Here is an 18,137-nt window from a genome sequence, read left to right as displayed (position 1 = left end):
ACTGATAGTTCTTACTGTCAGACTTTTTCAGGTTGCTAATGGGCAAAGCATAGGCTTTGTTACATATTTTATCTCCCTTAGTTTATAATTCACATTTTTAATTTAACTATGATGACTTAATATCTTTAATATTCCAGTGGAAGGCACTTTATAAAAAGCTGTCCAAAAAAATCCAGATAAAATAAAGAACTTTTAAAAAGTATATGTTGCCTTTGGCTGGGGACCTGGGACGGATGCTGTTAAGCTTCCTTGAATCCTAATTTTTCTGTAATTTTATGCTGCTAGTTCTGCACTGATTGAAAATAATCTTTTTGCTATCTTGGACTATATTTCAGCAAATCTTATTTAGTAAGGAAATAGTCTTCTGTTATTACATTTGATTGATATAATAATCGCTTTAGTTTACTTGGTTCTAGGAAACGCTTGGCATTTTTTTTTCATTGAATGGAGACAGCTAACATGGATAGAAAGTATTTTTGAAATATAAATGAGCCTAAATAATGGTACTTATACAGGTGGGAAAACTACAAGAGTATTGATTTTGGCCTGCAGATGTGTAATGTAGGCAAAACTGCCACTGATTAGCTTTTAAAATTATTTTTGCACAATCTTGACCACTTTCAGAGATGTTGTATTAATTGATCAGAGTTTATCTAAATTAAAAATAACTTACCCAAGAATACTAGATTGTCCTGCGGTTTCCATTCAACCTATCAGCTACAATCAAAAGCTCTACTAGTGCATCATTTAAAACTTATGCCAATCCTAGCTCATAAGCACGTTCTTTGGTCTTTTCGTGTATTTTTACCTCTCTGTTACAAAGATTTTGAAAAAAATTCTTTCAATTCAGGCAAGATACCTCATAGAGAAATTTTTTGAGCAACAAGTGGAAATTATGAGGAAAAGTTCTGAACCACTGCCTGAAATATACTACATTGAAGGTACTCTGCAAATGGTATGGGTTGATCGCTGCTATCCAGGATATGGAATGAATCCTCTAAGACATCCAGACTGCCCGGATTGTTGTGGTACGTGACAAATTTATCATACAAAATATTTAATACTATTAAGATATCTTTTGCGCTGATTGAATACTTGCTCTTCAACTTCATAAAATTGTTCAGCCACACTGCTTTGGGCTTTTTGGGTTTGAGCTGGTAATGTCTGTCAAGGTAACCAGTATTTGTTACTGAGGCTGTTATTCCTTGGGCAAATCTTTTTTAAGATCTTGTGGATTTACATCTGAAGCCAAACTCCCAATTTCTAGGGACGATTTAAATTAAAATCAATCAGATTAAGTTCATACCTTTTCCTTGGAGTTCACAAGAAAAGTCCATAACGTGACAAAATATCTTTTAAGTGCTATTTTCAGGTTAGACAAACAAGACTGAATTATTTTTGTTCTTAAATTTATAAAAGCAGGGATACTAATGCAGTGCTTTCTTACAAACTGAAATGTTACATTTTAGCCCCGAATAAAGTGACAGTCTAGATGAAATAATCTCTTTACATAGCTTTGCAAAAGAAAGTTAAATTTGAGAATATTTGTGATCCATTTTGTATAAAACGGAAAAGGGTGGACTGAATTCTGATAATTTTACTCACACCAGTCCACATATTAAAACAAGCAAGGTCACTGTCTGTTGACACTAAGGATTGGATTGTTTTAAAAAATATTCCCCCCGCCCCCCACAAAACGCCATTCATATGATTACCAAATCTTGAGGCTGAAGTCTCAAAGGAACAACAGAAGACACACACACATAGAATAAATCTGTAGTCAAGCTTTTGATGGTAAAAGAAAACACTGGATTACATTTCAAAGATGGTTTAGAGAATGAAATATACTTTAGAAAGAAATGTTAAAAATATACAAGAAAATAGAAAACATAATGTGTGATGACTGTAAAATGGACATGGGAAATATTTCTACCTATGATTGGTTTTTCCAATTTCTTCTCATTACAAGAAGAAACTTAGATTTGCTGATGGATGCCTTCCAGCAAAACGTAACAAATCATTTGGAAGGGTTAAATACGTACAGATTTTATTGCATTTATTGTATATTATTATTGTACGTGATCTCAAGGAAAAGTACGTTAAAATCACTTTTAGAAAAGGTATCTTCCTTTTAGTAGTTTAGTTATGCACAGACTCTAGTTCTGTCATGGGCTTTCCTCCTTTTCTCTTTCCCTTTGGGAAAGGCTAGTTCCCATCAACACAACAGCCTTTAGCAATCCATATGTGCATATTAAAAGATGATTATATTTTAATAATTTAAGAAAGTGCTGTTTATGTTTCAAAATAATTTTGGTGTTAACCTATGAAGTCTTTTTTTAAAAGAAAAGCTCCAGAACATGTGGTAAATATGTATAGTTATTAGTATTTGACCTTCTAGTAGCTCAATTTCTTTTTAAAATAAAATATATTTCCCAGACTTCATTAAGATAATTATGCTAACCCAAACATAAACAAAAGGTCTAGGGGTTTATTTCCTTTTCTTTTTTTCATACAAGCAAGTCATACCTCTGTTCCAGATGCAAATCTGAAATCTTACTCCATTCGAAACTAATTTGTATTCCTTTTAAATTTAAAGTAGGACTTTACTCTTGGCTGTGATGGAGTTAACATCAATAGTGGACATTAATACTTTTTTCTCACCTGCCACGCTCCTTTGCCCCAGCAGTAGACAGAAATTTTACATAGTCCCACACCAGTGTCAACCCAAGAAGCTGTTACAAATACCATTTATTTCAGTTCAGCTGGGATCATAGCAGATGCATCTTTGACAGGTACGGGAAGAAGCTTTCAGATCTGAAATTCCTGAGGATCTGGAACAGTCAGTCCTGAATCTTGTCAGCTTCCTACTTTCCATAGCTGTAGATGTCATTCTGTCAGCATCCTCAAATGCATACTCTTTTCCATAGCTCATGGCTTGGTAAAATTAATCTTTTCCTTTCCCAGAATCCAAAACACCACATCATAGAGAGTAATACCGAAAGCATTCTCTATAAATCAACTAGTCTATCCTTCTACCTCAAGTCAAGATATCAGCTTCAGTCATTCCTGACAGATGTATCTTGCACGATATTAAAAACCTCAAAAAGACAGACTCCATAGTCACCCAAGGAAATGGAACTCAGTACTCAACATCCTCAGCACTGGAAAGCCTTTTCCTGAGGTCTATCTTTAATTTCCCTTGATATAGTTTATACCTGTTACTTCTTGTTGTGTCATCTTTATCTTTGCAATAGCTTGTATATATCCTAGACTCTGAACATTTTCTTCTCCTGATACTCTCTTAATTGTACTAAACCACCTCAAATTCAGTCTTTTTTTTTTCTGTCATGTTTTATAGCCCTCTTGTTCAGCTTTACTGCTACATGTATAGCTAACAGTACTCAGTGTGACTGGTTTTTTTTTTTTTTCAGCAATATGAAATGGATTCATATTCAGTTTTTGATATGCTTTAATTCCTAGCTCTGTTACATAAAAGGAAAATAACATTTTCCCATTACCTTTCGGGGGGAGGAGGGGACCTTCTTGAAACATAGCCTTATTCATGGCAACATTTTGATAACATATTTCCATGGAAATATGGCAGTGAGCAACTTTTTGGGTTATCCAATAGCAGTTCCCCTTGCTGTTGCAGGAAATGGGTTGTGTGTATCCATCTAATACAGTTTTAAGGTCCATCTTAAAACTATTTGGGATGTTTGCTTTCTGTTACTACTCTTGTTTCATAATTGGAAATCTAGCTTTCAGTGTGACTTTATTCATGGGAACTTCATAGGTATTTAGCCTGATACAGAGCCCTCTAGCTGAAATAGATTTTTCCCTTAGTTTGTAACCTGAACAAGTCGTCATTTCAATCTGCTTTCATAAGAGCTTGCATTCCCCCACCTTCATTTCATATGCTGCATTTTGAGTTTAATTCCCTTGCACAAGGACGACTAGAATTTAACTGGTATTTCAGATGAGCTCTTACCACTACTTTTTACAACATTAGTGCTTTTTATTTTGGTCCTAAAAAAAGCTTCTCTCATTTGAGGCACCAGTACTCTGCTTCCCCTTTTCATTCTGACTTAGGGCTCACAGATTTCTTTCAATAAACATACAGGCCTTTCTCATTCTTTATTTCTTCCTGCCTGTTTAAATCTTGTCCTTATTGACAGCATCTCCCAGTTCTGTGTCATCAGCATAGTTCATTGAGACTTCTTGTGATAACCTTGTTAGTGCAAATATAAGATCTGTCTTAAGAGTAAGCTCATGAGTAATCCCTCTCTAACCCTTAGTTCCCTCTTTAAGCATCATTACTACTGTCCTTTTTTTTTTCTGATTTGCGTTCTAATCCTAATCTTCCATAATATATTACATTTGCATGTGCTGCCTTATCAGACTCAAATTTAAGTAGACATTTATCTTTATTATAAAACCACATTGAACTGCATAATTTTCAGCTTACCTTTATGTGCTTAAATGTTCATTCAGGAAATCTTTACATAGCCTTCGAGTCTGATCAGCTGATCTGTGGTTTCCTGGATTCCTTTCTCCTTTTCTGAAAAATTTATAATACGTTTCTAACTTACCAGTCATAGGTTAGCACCAATCATAGGGTGGCAGCACAGTTTTATTGCAGACTTCAGATGATAGTCTTACCCTTTTCATGCGCCATTTCTGTTTTGGAACACTGAAAAAGATAGTATTCAGACTTTCTGATTTAAGTATATTAAACGCTGAATTGTGTGTTTATAGTCTCCTGGTGTCAATAAGGAAAAGACAGAACTTTCCACTGGTGGAAAAGGTTATAAGGTAGGCTAAAGGAGAAAGATGAAACAGAGCATGCATATCTTCCGCAGGATTCATGTACAGATCTACTTCTCATACAGCAGAACAGGTGGATGTTCAGTTACTCCTGTTCCGTTTTATCTGTTATTTCTATAGTATCTAGTCTCATGTCATGTTCTGGTAGTTCCGACTCCTCCATGCCATTGCCCAGTGCTGGGTGCACAATGCATCATTTCTTTCATACTGCTATCGCATAATTTGTGCGCTAAAGATAACCCTCTTTCACTTACCATATTATCCACTAGTCTAAATTTCCTATAACGGAACTTGCTTTCATTTGGTCCCCATTATCTGGTCTCACGTTCTTTCATATCATACGATATCCTCATTTGTTTTTTTTTTCTCCCCTCTGCTTTTATATTAAAATGGCATTAAGAATTGAGCTAATGTCTCATCTTCTGCTTCTATTTTCTAGTCTAAATCTCTTTGTGAATTAGGCAGTCAGTCAGGTTAACTTGACTAGTCACTGTGTGAGGTACACATCTTTAGAGAAATCTGGCACAAAACACTATCCAGAGGTGAAACATATCAAAATCTTGTTCATCAGATAGCAGCCTATAAGCCTCAGGCAGAACCCTTTACCGAGTAATTTTGCAGAGGCCATAACTTCCAGAGGCGGAGTTGATACTGATTAATAATTCCATTTAGTCTTCTGCCTCTGTAAAGCAGTCTTCAATATACAGAACTGATGAGAACCAACATCTTAGAAATTATTTCACATAATTTCTCATAATTTTAATGTTCTTCTACTTTTAAAGCCCTCTTTTATGTTAAGTGAAGCACAGTATTCCAGGGATAAGTTAATTAAAATGTTTAGATAACTGCTACATGAGATACAATCTGTCAGTAAAGTTTCCTTAACTTAGTTGATTGAGTCGCACATCAAAAAAATCTTTAAATATACCTTTTCTCCTGCTTTTAAAAATATTCCTTGTTTTCAGTTGGTTTTTGGTCGGATGCAGCCATGACATTAATATGGTACAAATTTTCTTATGTTTTGTAGGGCTTTTCTGGAGAGATAACTTAATAACATAACCAATATTAGCTTTATGACTTAGCTTTTTTTGTCTTGTATTATTATTCTGCATAGCTTCATTTTCTATGGGTATTTTTAATGGACTAGATAATGTAATAGTTCTAACTTAATTTTCTTCAGTTCTTTCACCCAGTAAGGTGATTATATTTTTCAAATGTAATAGCTTGAAACTTCAAAGAGAAACATATTATTCAAAACAATATTGAAGCAGTCCTAAAAATCAGGAGAGAGTCAACACCAGTTAGCTCATAGGATAGAAAACAAATTAGAATGCTACGTGTGTTTAAATTGGTGAGGTGTGAAATGGCTAGTACATAAAATAGGCTGTAAAGATAGATTACTTTTCTAAGGTATTTATACTTTCAGAGTGATGGTATACCAGTAGGAGTTTACATTCAGTGGAAAAGATTGACACAAATGATATTTACTGGTTAAAGACATTTTCGAGGATTTGACTAAGTGTCTACAGGTCACCTACTTCATATTCCTTTCTCCTTTTCATGCTTTCCCTTAGATAACAAACAGATCATGCAACTGTAAGAAACAAACTTACAATCAACTTACAGTTGAACTGTACGAAAAGTCTACCTTGATCCACTTAAATAAAGTGAAAATACTGAAGGATTTACTAGACGTGTGCCTATAATTTTCAATTAAAAGTATAATTATTCCTCTGGTACACAAGCAGATTGATGTGTAGGCTGGGAAATGCCTCTGCTTATGTGTATTTGTAAAGCTTTCTCTTTCCAGTAAAGCCGTCTTGATCTGCTTATGATAATATACTACTAATAAAAGGTTTTAATGTCATCTACAAGGGACTCCTCTCTTAAATTTCCTAAGAACCCTAAAACCCTTAGCAGTGGCAAAAAATGCTAGACAAGCTTGTGAGAGCCAGTGGGGATCAGGTGGGTCCTGCCAGCCTCAATAAACTAAGGTAAAGCAGATGAAATATTGTAAATCCTGCTGAAAATTTCTGCTGTAGTGACTAAGGAGTCATTATTAAGCCAGGCAAAACCCAGTAACTAGGCAGGTACCTTCCTCTGCAAAAGGAAGGAAAGTCGTAAATACATTTGCATGCTGAATACTACTGCTGATCATTAAAATTAGATCTATCCTAAAGAAAGGCTACCGTTGCCAAAATGAAGTAAGATTCAAGATAGGCATAATCAAATAGTTCACATTTTGCTTTTGTCTACCGAGAACCTAATGCTGAGTTAGTCTTTTGTGTACAGATGAAGAATAAAGTCATTCTTCAGATGACTGTATGGACTTCATCAAATGGCATAACATGAGCCAACTGGAAAAAAACATTTAAAGACACTCTGCATGTCAAACACTAGCTTTTGCTGGTCTGATGGATTGTTTATGCAGTACTTCTTAATATCAGAACTTAAATTTCAGCTTTATTTTATCTTGCATTACTTATACAAGCAGCTCTAGTAGCTTAGTTAAAATATCATTAGATATAAACCATATTCAGATTTCACTGTTGGAAAAATTACCTGTAGGCAGATGCAGTGAGAAGTGCTGAAGACAAAAATACAGTGTAATAATAATAATATATAAAATATATACATTTTTTTCCAATATCAAACAACAGAATGCTGGAAAAAAATCTGTTTTTTTTTTTCCAAATAGATAAAGATGTATTTTAAGCATTTCAAATTTAAATAATTCTTTTATCACAATCATTTAAATTTCTTTCTTTTTTTTTTTTTTGGCCCATAGTTGTCTGCAGCCCAGGATCATACAATCCCAGTAACAGAATTCACTGTCTTCCGTGCAACAACAGTTTCATGTATGGAGCAACAAAGTGTTAACGGTTGTGAGTTTGCAATCTTGTAGTAGCTCAGATGTATATTAATGCGATAATATTAATAAACATTTTTTAATTGTGTAGAGTCCATTTTGGTTACATCAATAGAATACACTTGTTTTTAAGAAATAATTATTCATCAGCACATCGGTAAAATATTCTTGGCCATATCACTTAGGATTACTTGATTTTTGAGGCCTTTATATTACATGGTAGGTTAATAACAGTGAAGACCATTAGCTATTTAAATTACAAAAAGGAAATAAAATACAGGTATTTTGCATATATACTCCCTTACTTAGTCCTCTGCTTATAGGCCTCAGCTCTTTTCTACGCGGACTATTGTTAATGACTCTACACTGTAGTATTCATCTACCTGTCCACTCAGTCTTTGGTTTTAGAGTATTACAGTAAACAGCTCAGGGTCGGCATCCAACACTGAGAAGTCATGAATGCTGCAGATTAGCCCCGAGTGCAAGAACATCTTGAATGTTCTTCCACGATGAATTATAATATCACTATAGGTATAACAATGAATTATATCACCTATCACCAATGGGCAACTTCTTCCCAAAGAACGTAGAATTTCACTTTAATCAGTCACCTGCTCCACCCTTAAATGTGGAGCATAACACTCTCTTGCTTTTACTTGATGAAAACAAAACATTAACATAAAATACAACTTATATTGGTATTATAACACTTGTATTCTTTAATTTGTAAGACTGTCAAAAATTCCTTGATGCATTCCTTTTCATTCTCTTTCATTAGTAGCCTCATTTAAGTTAGTATTCAGTAACAGAATCCAGCTTCGAATTCTGTTTGGGTATTTGCAGAGCATACCCCATCAAAACTGTACTGTTTTTAATAAAATATTACAGTTTTTCTTTTTCCCTTAGTTGTATGAAAATGAGCTGGTCATGAAGGCCAGTGTTAACTATTTGCCTTATGTGAAAAAAAGGGTTCGTGGTGTTTAGTTCTTCCAGCCTTCAGAAGCACAGATATGGACCACAGGTTTACGTACACAAGTCTTCAGCAATTGCTTTCTGAAAAAAGGAAGAAATAGAAATACTGCACTACTTCTAAGTAGTAGTTTTTAACCAGGGTACATCACCTAAAGATACTATACTAATAAACCCACTAATAAACTGTTTATATGAATGAAGCTCCAAATATATTATATTTTGATGTGAAGGATGCAAAAAACGAAAGCCTTGCTAGTTACTTTCAAGTGCATTGTTATCTTAGCTTGGTTTTTCAGTTTGAATGAACAGCAGTAATTTCTATATTAAACATGTAACTGTAAGGCATCTGAAAAAAATGGTTAACAGTCATTAGTTTTCTACAGTGACACTGTTTATTGCTTGAACTTTGGTATAAACAACGTAACTATTTAGCAGAATATATAAAATAGCTATTTTTATCAAACGCCATTTGAAAAAAAAAAGAGCTGGAAAAAGCGTATTAAAAAAAAAGAAAGGTTTAATAGTTAACAGTTAAGAAATTCATCTCTATTTAACTGGAATCCATAAAATGACTAAATGCTAGCTATTCCTTGTTTTCATGTGTAATTAGAAATAAACAGGCCACAAACATGAAGGGCTGTTACGTTTGTTTGAAGCATTGCCTGCCCATATGCTATCTCCATAATTTGCCAATCACCATAGCACTAAATTAGTTAGCATTAGTTTGACTTATTAGTGGCTAAAAAAACCCATAGGACACACTATTGCCTTTGACAAAATATACACTTTGTGTTGGTAAAAATATACCAATAATCACATGGAGTGTCATACAGAATAGATGACAAATTAATTTCAGAATTATCCTCTGAAATTAATGCAGTTTTGTTTTTTTTAAAGCAGTAGAAAAATAGATTAAGCAACATTTTGACATTCTTATCTATTTACCTTTGTGTTGCACTTCAGAAATAGAAAGCTCTGGTTAGCAAATCAGCCCATCACTTAAAGGCAGTTATAACATAGTATCTACACTTTGAAGAATAACAAATTGATTTAGCTTTCACTGGGGTATTATACACAGTAAAATAGTGACTTGCTTTTGTATGCATACATTTATGCATTCAAGCAGAGTACAGAAAGAGTAAGTCAGTTTTTTGGTCTTCCCAATAGGTGAAATTTACTTTAATTCACAAAGTTTGTGCACCCATTAAGACTCACGGGAAAAAGTAAAGTGCATCGTTATAAAGGTTTGTGCTCCGTCCTGCCTACTGTCAACAAAAGAACTTTACGTTATTATTTGCGAATGTTTTCTCTGTCATTCACTGACTGTAGTCAAATACAGATATTTTATTGCCTATGAATTCTTGGAACAATTTCTGATCTGTTATCAGTATTAAGCTGGGTTTCTAAGATACTCTTGATTTATGTTGGCCTATCCAAGAAAAGAATTCTCATTTGTCAGTTTGTACATGCTCTGAGTGAACATTTGTACAAGAAACATTGATATTGAACTTGAATTTGACTTATGCCTCTCACTGCTAACGTATTTAGGTTTCTCTTTTGTATGGACAGAGCCAGAAGAGAGACATTTCCTTGCATATAAAACCACGGAAAAAAAAAGTTTTCCTTGTTTTTCTGTTCTCAAAGATAATTACATGTTAAGCTGGCTTTCATTCAATCAACTTACATGCAGTATATGTTTGCTACTTTTCCACATTGTGTATGAACAGATATATATTTCTTTTTTCACCATTTTTTCCATAAAATCACCTCTTTGCCAAGAGATAATACCTGTGCATACAAAAACATCGAGCGCATCCATTTTGGCAGAGAGTCCTGCAAAGTCTACCTTGCAGATTGTTCAAAATAGGCACCAGAGGCGCATATCCTGCTGGAACTGGGGTGCTTAGTGTTTCTACATGATAGTTTTCCCTTTCGTCAAAGAACCGCGAGGCAGGCTAACGTCTTGCGTTCTACTGAAGTGACATCAAGATTACTGACCGATGTATGCGGCAAACTCAACATTTACCATAGGAACATTATAAATACTTATTTCGGCAAGACTAACTTGCTCTTCCGTTACTATATTCTACGTATTTGTAGCAACAATAGCTTTTTTTTTTTGGCTGTGTATTTCTTAAAAGTAGTATTTTTTTAAAGGCAGGAAATTGTTCGAGTTACAGAAATAGCATTACTATTAACTAATAGCCCCAAATGAACCTAATATGAACAACATAACAAATATTTCTGGTAAGTTCAGCGTGGATTATTGTTGTTAAAAATCAGCTTTCATGTAGCTAATTATGTCAATGTTTTTTCCTATTACTGATTAATTAATATTCCATATCAGTGTTTCCACATAACCTCAAGAGGTAAACAATAAAAACTTTTGACTCATCTGTAACTGGTAATTGACATACAGGTTTGAACTCTTCCTATATTTGCTTTTTAAAGGACAGAAATGATCAAATGGGAAGACATAATATAGGCCGTATTTATTCATTTTCCTCTGCTATGGGAGTTGTTTAATGTGATATTTCAAAAGACTGAAAATTTACCTTTTTAGTGAGGTGGAGAATAATTTTTGAAAGGAAGAGTGACTCTGGGAGGGAGTGGCTGTCTTCTAAAAACTGAATAAATTATAAAATTCCTTGAAAAGACCCCTGGTAACGTAGACTGAGAAGAAAATTATCTGATAAAGGAAATAAATTTAGTGTTTAGGTGGATTGTGTTAGATTATTACATAATACATGTTTTTCAGAGCATCCTACATATTTTAGGAGTATCGTGGTTTAGATACTAAAATTATCATCAAAAGGCAGTATCGAATATTTTACAAATCATGAAAATACATTTTATATTACACTGCATGAGAACAGAAGAGAGTTTTCCAAAGTGAGGGAACCTTTCATCATATTTTCTTTCTTGTTGTATTAAAGGCCTTAAATCAATGTCATATCAACCTGTTTTTGGATTTTACACAGAATCACAGAAAGGCTGGAGTTGGCAGGGACCCCTGGAGATCATCTAATCCAACCCCTCTGGCTCAGGGTGGGTGAGCTGGAACAGGTTGCCCAGGACGATGTCCAGTCGGATTTTGAACATTTCCGAGGATGGAGCCTCCACAACCTCTCTGGGCAAGCTGTTCCAGTGTTCAGTCACCCTTTTTATTCTTATGTTTAAGCAGAATTTTTTGTATTTCATTTTGTGTCTGATTATCTTTTTCATTTACTTTTTCTTAAGATATGCTTTGAAAATCTCCTTATGAAACACCCTTATATCATTGTTTTTAATCTTTTTCTCTTTATACATTCCTACTGTAATATTCAGCTCCTCTGTCTACCACTTCTAGACATGTTCAGTAGTTTCTCCTTCTGTTTTCCTTGCCATATTTCTCCCATTATTGCCCTTATGGACACTTCCTCTTACTGATACTTCACTGCTTGGACTTTTCTCTCACAGTGGCTCAAATCTTTCTTTATTTTCCTCTTTTCCTTTTTAAATCTCACATAAACATTTAGAGGATATCAGCACTTCCATTTTTGTGGTTTAAATGAGTAGTTTAAGGATTCCTACCAAACAGTAACAGTGCAATTTTATAGTTACCTGAAACCATCTACAGTATGGTTTCTTCAAGCCCCTACTTACACATTTGAAGCCAAATTCACAGATAGTGTAATCCTACAAAAATGGACAAACCACATCCACAGTTAATTTTGCTGTGATTTCAACTGGGAAATAAGTAGAAGCAAGTGAAGTAGAAGCAGAAATACCATATTTGTGCCAATGAGGTTACACAAGAACCTCTGAGAAGAATATTCATTCTCCAGGCAACAGACCTTCAAATACAAAATTACCCATGAGCTATCAGCATGTCTTGAAATTCAGTTTTTATAGACACGACCCACCTGCAAAGTTGAACTTCTCATATACAGGATACATAACACTGTTTACATGGAAGCAAAAACCAGCTCAGTATCTAGGCTTCAGGTGTGTCCCCTTTTGGAAAATATACCCAACAGCCAAAAGCCACTAATAAGTTTTTCACTTCATTAATGTGCACCTTACTTGCTTAACATTATAAAAAATGTAAAATATAGTGTCCAGTAACAGGAAAATTGGCTGTTAGAGACACATTAAGAGTTTATTTTCACTTTAAAAGTTTTTTTTTTATTTTGTTGAGCTGTCAGATGAACATATCTCAATATGACAGTCAAAATACTCTGGAGTTTGGTTCATTAGAAATTATGCAGATGGATTTTCTCTAATTTTTTAAGGTTATACAGCAGGTGTCCCTCGACAGGCAGAGGTATGTTACTTGACCAAATTGTAATGTGTAGATAAATACCACAGCGGCCACCACAGCGGTTCTGTTTTTTGCTTAGGGGTTAAAAGATTGCATCAGTTTGAAGATGAGTGATCTCTAACTACAATTCATATTGTCTAATTTTTTATTTTTAATTTTAATTTCCATATTTTCATTTTCCACTGCTGTCAAAAGAGAGGTAAATTTCCATTTTAAACCTCTGTCTATGTGAAGTGACAATGTGTAGTAGGCTGCAAATCTCATCTCCAACTTGCCAAACTCCATTGCCAAAGGCCAGCTTGCTGTTAGGTGCAGTCACCTGCTGGAGTTGGGGTCATTCAGTCCCTTTGCCTCTGGGCTGGGGTTGCTGATAGCATCACTGTGCATCAGTTGCAGTGGAAGGGAAAGGCTGGTGAAATCTGCCCAAGAAAGCTGAATCAGCCCATTTCCCCATCTCAGTGATCGCCAAAGAGCTCTCATGTGGAAACACTACAGGTGAAGACCAGATGCGGTCCAGTGACCTTCGCATTAAGTAGGGTGATCATAAATTGGTCTAGATGAATTGGCCCATGACATTCTAGATAAAATGGAAAAGGACCAACCTATTACTACAGAAGGATGAGACAAATACATTGGTACCAGGACTGAAAAGTGGAAAAATCCACTGGAAAAAATGTGCAGTAGAAAATGTTTATAAAAGCTGCACTAGAAACACATACAAAAATAGCATTTAACCACAATTTAACCTCAATACTTCTATAACCTCAATGCTCAATACTTCAGTAAAGACAGATCTTCCCAAAAGAACAGAAATTCAAGCCTAGAGAAACAGTGTAAGCTTAACAAGAGCCTTCAGTGAAGGAGAAACAAAATGCAACTACTCAAAGATGAGATTTCCAAAGTTTCCAAGTTAAACATGGCCATATATTTAAAGATGCACAATTCTGAGAGTTGTATAGCTGCACTGAAAACAGGAAATGTCCTTCTACAGAGGCACTAACCAGCCTTTTGGAAACATCAATCCCGTGCCAAGCTGCAAGTCCAAATTTGCTGCTCTTACTCATGTCGCGCAGCCCTTCTAACATGGGTATATCCACTTCCCTCAAGAAAATACTCATGGAAGAATATCAGCACTCATGGCACCTTCTCAGTGCTGTGAAGATACTTCATTTCAGTAATTTCAGTAAGTAGAAACCTACATATTTTTGAAGCATGGGTGCTGCTGATTTAGGAACAAGCTTTCTACTTATGTCATATGAGTAATGAATCCTATCCAAGTACACCAATGAGCAGATATGCTTAAAATAATGCATTTTTTAGCCAAATCCTTCCTCCTTTACTCCCACTAAGCAGCATTTCACTCTGTTAATAACTACTCTTCAAGGCACAAGGTACTCCTCTATAAAATGGCAGAATCGAGCATTTATGCTTATATCTGCAGGTGTGCTTACGGTCTAGACACAAGTGAGATATGAAACACTTCCTCCCTCCCTGCTTCCAAGGAAAACAAATTCTGCACTCTGCCATCACCATTCACTGCAACAAGCTGAGTGACTCCCAGGTGAAATACTTCCTGTATCTCTGTTAGTAATTGCAGTTACTGGAGAACAGCATTTTCAGTACAATATTTACATACATGCACATGAACTTAAGGGAAATAATTTGATTTTCATGTGGTATAAAACTATTCAAAAATCAGGAATCTGCTGTCCCATCTCCCTTTCTCCATAGGGAAAGACTGATGCCATGCATGACTTTGCCACAGAATTGCTTGCACAAGTTATGGTTCCTTGATATGTGATTCTATCGCTCCTCTTCCTCTCCCAAACCAACTACCAAAGTAGTTTCCACTACTGTGGAAAACCATGCCCAGCAATGAGCATACACCTACTCCAAATACAGACTTGAGGGGAAACCTGGGATCCATTCAGGTCAGTGGCAATACTCCCATGGTCTTCAGAAGGGCCAGAAATTCATACTTGGTATGGATGGAAACCTAGAAACCAGGTCACATCACAGGATCATGTAGCAAAGGGTAAATGAGAACATAAGTAGCAATAATCTAATTTTAGACCTTGATTCTTTAAATCTGCCCTCTAGTGAAAACTTAAAGGTAAGCCCATGGTTAAATGTTTTCTTCAATTGTTGTCTTAATAAAAATTCAAAGCAGATATAGTCTAAGAGTTGGTGATAAACAAAATTAGAAGCAACACAAATCTAGACAAAGGCGTAAACCACTGAAGCAGAGAGATGTGCTTTACCTTACACGTCTTCAGGGTCAGGTTCGGTGCTATAAATCCTTTGATGGATTCAAACTGCTGGCTCAAAACCTTTCTTTTCAACAGCTGTGGGATGGCGCAGCTACAAATCAGCTCTCCTGCCAAAGGATTTGTAATGTGGAACCCCATCCGGGTATGCTTGTTCTGCCGCTCTAGCCCTTCCGAGTTACACTTCTTCACATCCGTTGCACATTACATTAATGACGCTGTTTGGTTAGTTACAATCATTTCAACCACCTAGGCATCACTATATTGGTCACATCACAAGGAATTTGTCCCACTGTAACGTGTTGTCTGAACTCAGTATTAGAAATTGATTTTGTCAAATTACATTTTTATGACAATGGTTATGAGCAAACAGCTTCATATTGCCCACTGCTCCGAGTTATCTCAGCTGGGGACCAGCAGATATGCACCAGTAGAACTCAGAAAAAGAGTTGACCCACTTTTACATTACCGCAATATTAATAAATGAGCACATATTCTTTGAAAGCATATACTGCACACTTTCAAAAGAGAGAACTTCAAAGTTTTGTCATATGCTGGTTCTTTCCTGACCCCCTAAACAGAAAATGAACAAACCAAAAAAACCCTCCTCATATGAGGAAACTAGAACAGAAATGTAATGTTTTAGTTATGGTGCATGTATACAACAGGACAGGCCACCATACAGTAATTTAATCTGTTTTGTCTATATAAAACATTTATTTTTAAGCTCTATAATGCTATTATAGAAATACATAGACTATTTGATAGAGTGCATTTAGGGTACTCACTGTGAAAATAAAACACATTTATTAAGACAAGTATTCTTTATGTCCAGACTTTTTAAATATATGCACTTCTTTGCTTTGCAGTATTATGTTACTATGAAAAGCAAAATACCAATATGCTAGTCTCTGCTCCTCACCGAAATCTTCATGTTCAGATTTCTCCGGGTCATCTAGGGTGCTCACCGCTCTGAGATATTTTATAAAAAAAACCCAAAGTACTGTGATTTGCAGATATCTTATATCTGTTTGCATTCATGTCTAGTGCACATAGCTTGTCGTTCAATTCTCCAAGTGCCTTCTTCATAAGTACAGTGACATATAGTGCATTCATCAGTTTTCACCTCTCGGCCTGCTGGAATGACAATGGTTTCTGCAAAGCAGTTCGGGCCTAAAAAAAGGAAAGAGTTTATTATGTGATACCCATAGCATACTATAATCCAGCACAGTACAGTTTTAGTCTCAAACACTGAAAATCTAATGCAAAGTCAGTACCACTGGGCATGTTAAACAAATGCGAGCATAGCGCACAAGGCATAAAAGCAGGGAAGAGAACAGGGACCCTTGCCTTCTCTTCTGGCTGGAGGATTTCAGTACGGCCTGTGCTGCCCTCCAGCAGTGAGGGTGTGGTACGTCCAGTGTGCAAAACGTGCAACCATGACAGACACCTGGGCACAAACTGACCACATAGATGAACACAGATTTAAGTGAGAAAAAATCCTGCAATTGATAATGCAACAGTGCTATTCTAGGCTACTAGAGAGTTGACTACAAAGGTTATTACTCCCCCCGCCCCCCATCGAAGCATCGTATTTTGCGTACTAATCAGAGTAGTTTATTTTCCATTTTATGAGACGATACTCTGTTTCCATTAGAACTGAACAGCTCCAGCCTCTTCTGTCTAAACTCTTTCCATGTATAAAATGAAACATTCCATTTTATATAAGTCAGCAATATATAAGTCAGTCTCTTTCACAGTACACCAGAACAAATTCATTTCCAAGGATCAGGCAGAACAAGCCCCCAGCAGCACGTACACATGACAAATCTGATCCTTTTAAAAGGTGACATCCTCACACCTCCCTGCTGCACAAGGCTGCAAGTGCTGCATCAGCTCTAGTTCTGTGTTAAAGAAGAGTCTATTTCTGCCTTGAAAATCCACAGGCATTTGTAAAACAGCACTAAACCCTATCAATCATCCCATATTTATACACTGTCATCTTCTCAGAGGAACCTGGCCTTTTCATTGATGAAATACACAGCTCCGCTTCTCAGGTGGAGCCTGGCTATTTAACAGCACTTTGGTACTATTATCCCCCAGGGCAGGACACACAGTACAGACTAGCATGTATTGAGCTAATACAGCTGAAACTCTTGACGGAACGGAGGTGTGCAAGAGCTTACCAACCCGATTGCCAAGCAAGGAAATAAATCACAGATCGAGGTTCATCTCCCATTGCCAGTCATCAATTGTAAGAACTAAGCCACACCTTATAGCTTCTTCTAAAGCTTTTATTTATTTATTTTTTTTTTTTAAGTGCTCTCCATGAAAGCCAAAGGCAGAAGCATGCTGCATTTTCTAAAGCACAAGCCAAATGGTTCACAAATCAATTTTAACAGTACTCTCTTTGGATCAGAGCGTGCACTTCGGGCACTGACACAGCAGCTTGAGAAGTATGTTCCAGGCTGACAGTGACGAAGGCCCTTCTCGCTAAAGAGTTATCCCTCTAGAAAACACCTGCAAGATGTGCAAAAATTTGGTTCACCAAGTTAATTCTCTGACTATTTAGTTGTCTGAAACATTCTTAGAATATTAATTCTCTGAATACGTAAGCCAGTATTGTGTTTCAGAACTGCCTGCTAACAAACACCTCTAACATGTGCCTTCTTTCGCAGTTTTGGCTGTCTTCTTGCCTGTTGAAGGCTTTGGGCACAGAATGGTCAGAAAATACAGAGCCTGATGCAGCACATTTCGTGTGAAGTTACCTGGTTTCCTAGCTTAATGTTACTGTGGTACTGCTCTGTTTGTGGCCTCCTCATTCGGTCCACACACACTATCTCTGGACTGGACAAACCCAGAGCGAGGTCTTGAGCGAGTGCAGGGGAGGAGATTTTCTCCC

General features: G+C 36.1%; 2 protein-coding genes across 8 annotated transcripts in view; one reads left to right on the top strand and one right to left on the bottom strand.

Annotated features, from left to right (window-relative positions):
• ZPBP (zona pellucida binding protein) overlaps positions 1 to 11,066 on the top strand; it is a 33,716-nt gene extending 22,650 nt beyond the window's left edge. For all 4 annotated transcript variants that reach the window (XM_068936109.1, XM_068936108.1, XM_068936110.1 and 1 more), the window contains 2 exons: positions 851 to 1,028; positions 7,613 to 11,066. In XM_068936109.1, the coding sequence (XP_068792210.1) occupies positions 851 to 1,028; positions 7,613 to 7,704 (270 nt within the window). In that variant the 3' untranslated portion in view covers positions 7,705 to 11,066. The remainder of the gene's footprint in view (positions 1 to 850; positions 1,029 to 7,612) is intronic.
• A 910-nt stretch (positions 11,067 to 11,976) lies between these two features.
• VWC2 (von Willebrand factor C domain containing 2) overlaps positions 11,977 to 18,137 on the bottom strand; it is a 244,191-nt gene continuing 238,030 nt past the window's right edge. For all 4 annotated transcript variants that reach the window (XM_068936111.1, XM_068936113.1, XM_068936114.1 and 1 more), the window contains one exon: positions 11,977 to 16,408. In XM_068936111.1, coding sequence (XP_068792212.1) covers positions 16,257 to 16,408 — 152 coding nt within the window. In that variant the 3' untranslated portion in view covers positions 11,977 to 16,256. The remainder of the gene's footprint in view (positions 16,409 to 18,137) is intronic.

The sequence above is a fragment of the Struthio camelus genome, chromosome 2 (assembly GCF_040807025.1).
Source record: "Struthio camelus isolate bStrCam1 chromosome 2, bStrCam1.hap1, whole genome shotgun sequence".
Taxonomy (NCBI): domain Eukaryota; kingdom Metazoa; phylum Chordata; class Aves; order Struthioniformes; family Struthionidae; genus Struthio; species Struthio camelus.
The sequence above is the reverse complement of the archived record's forward strand: the minus strand, read 5'-3'. Positions and strand labels throughout refer to the sequence as shown.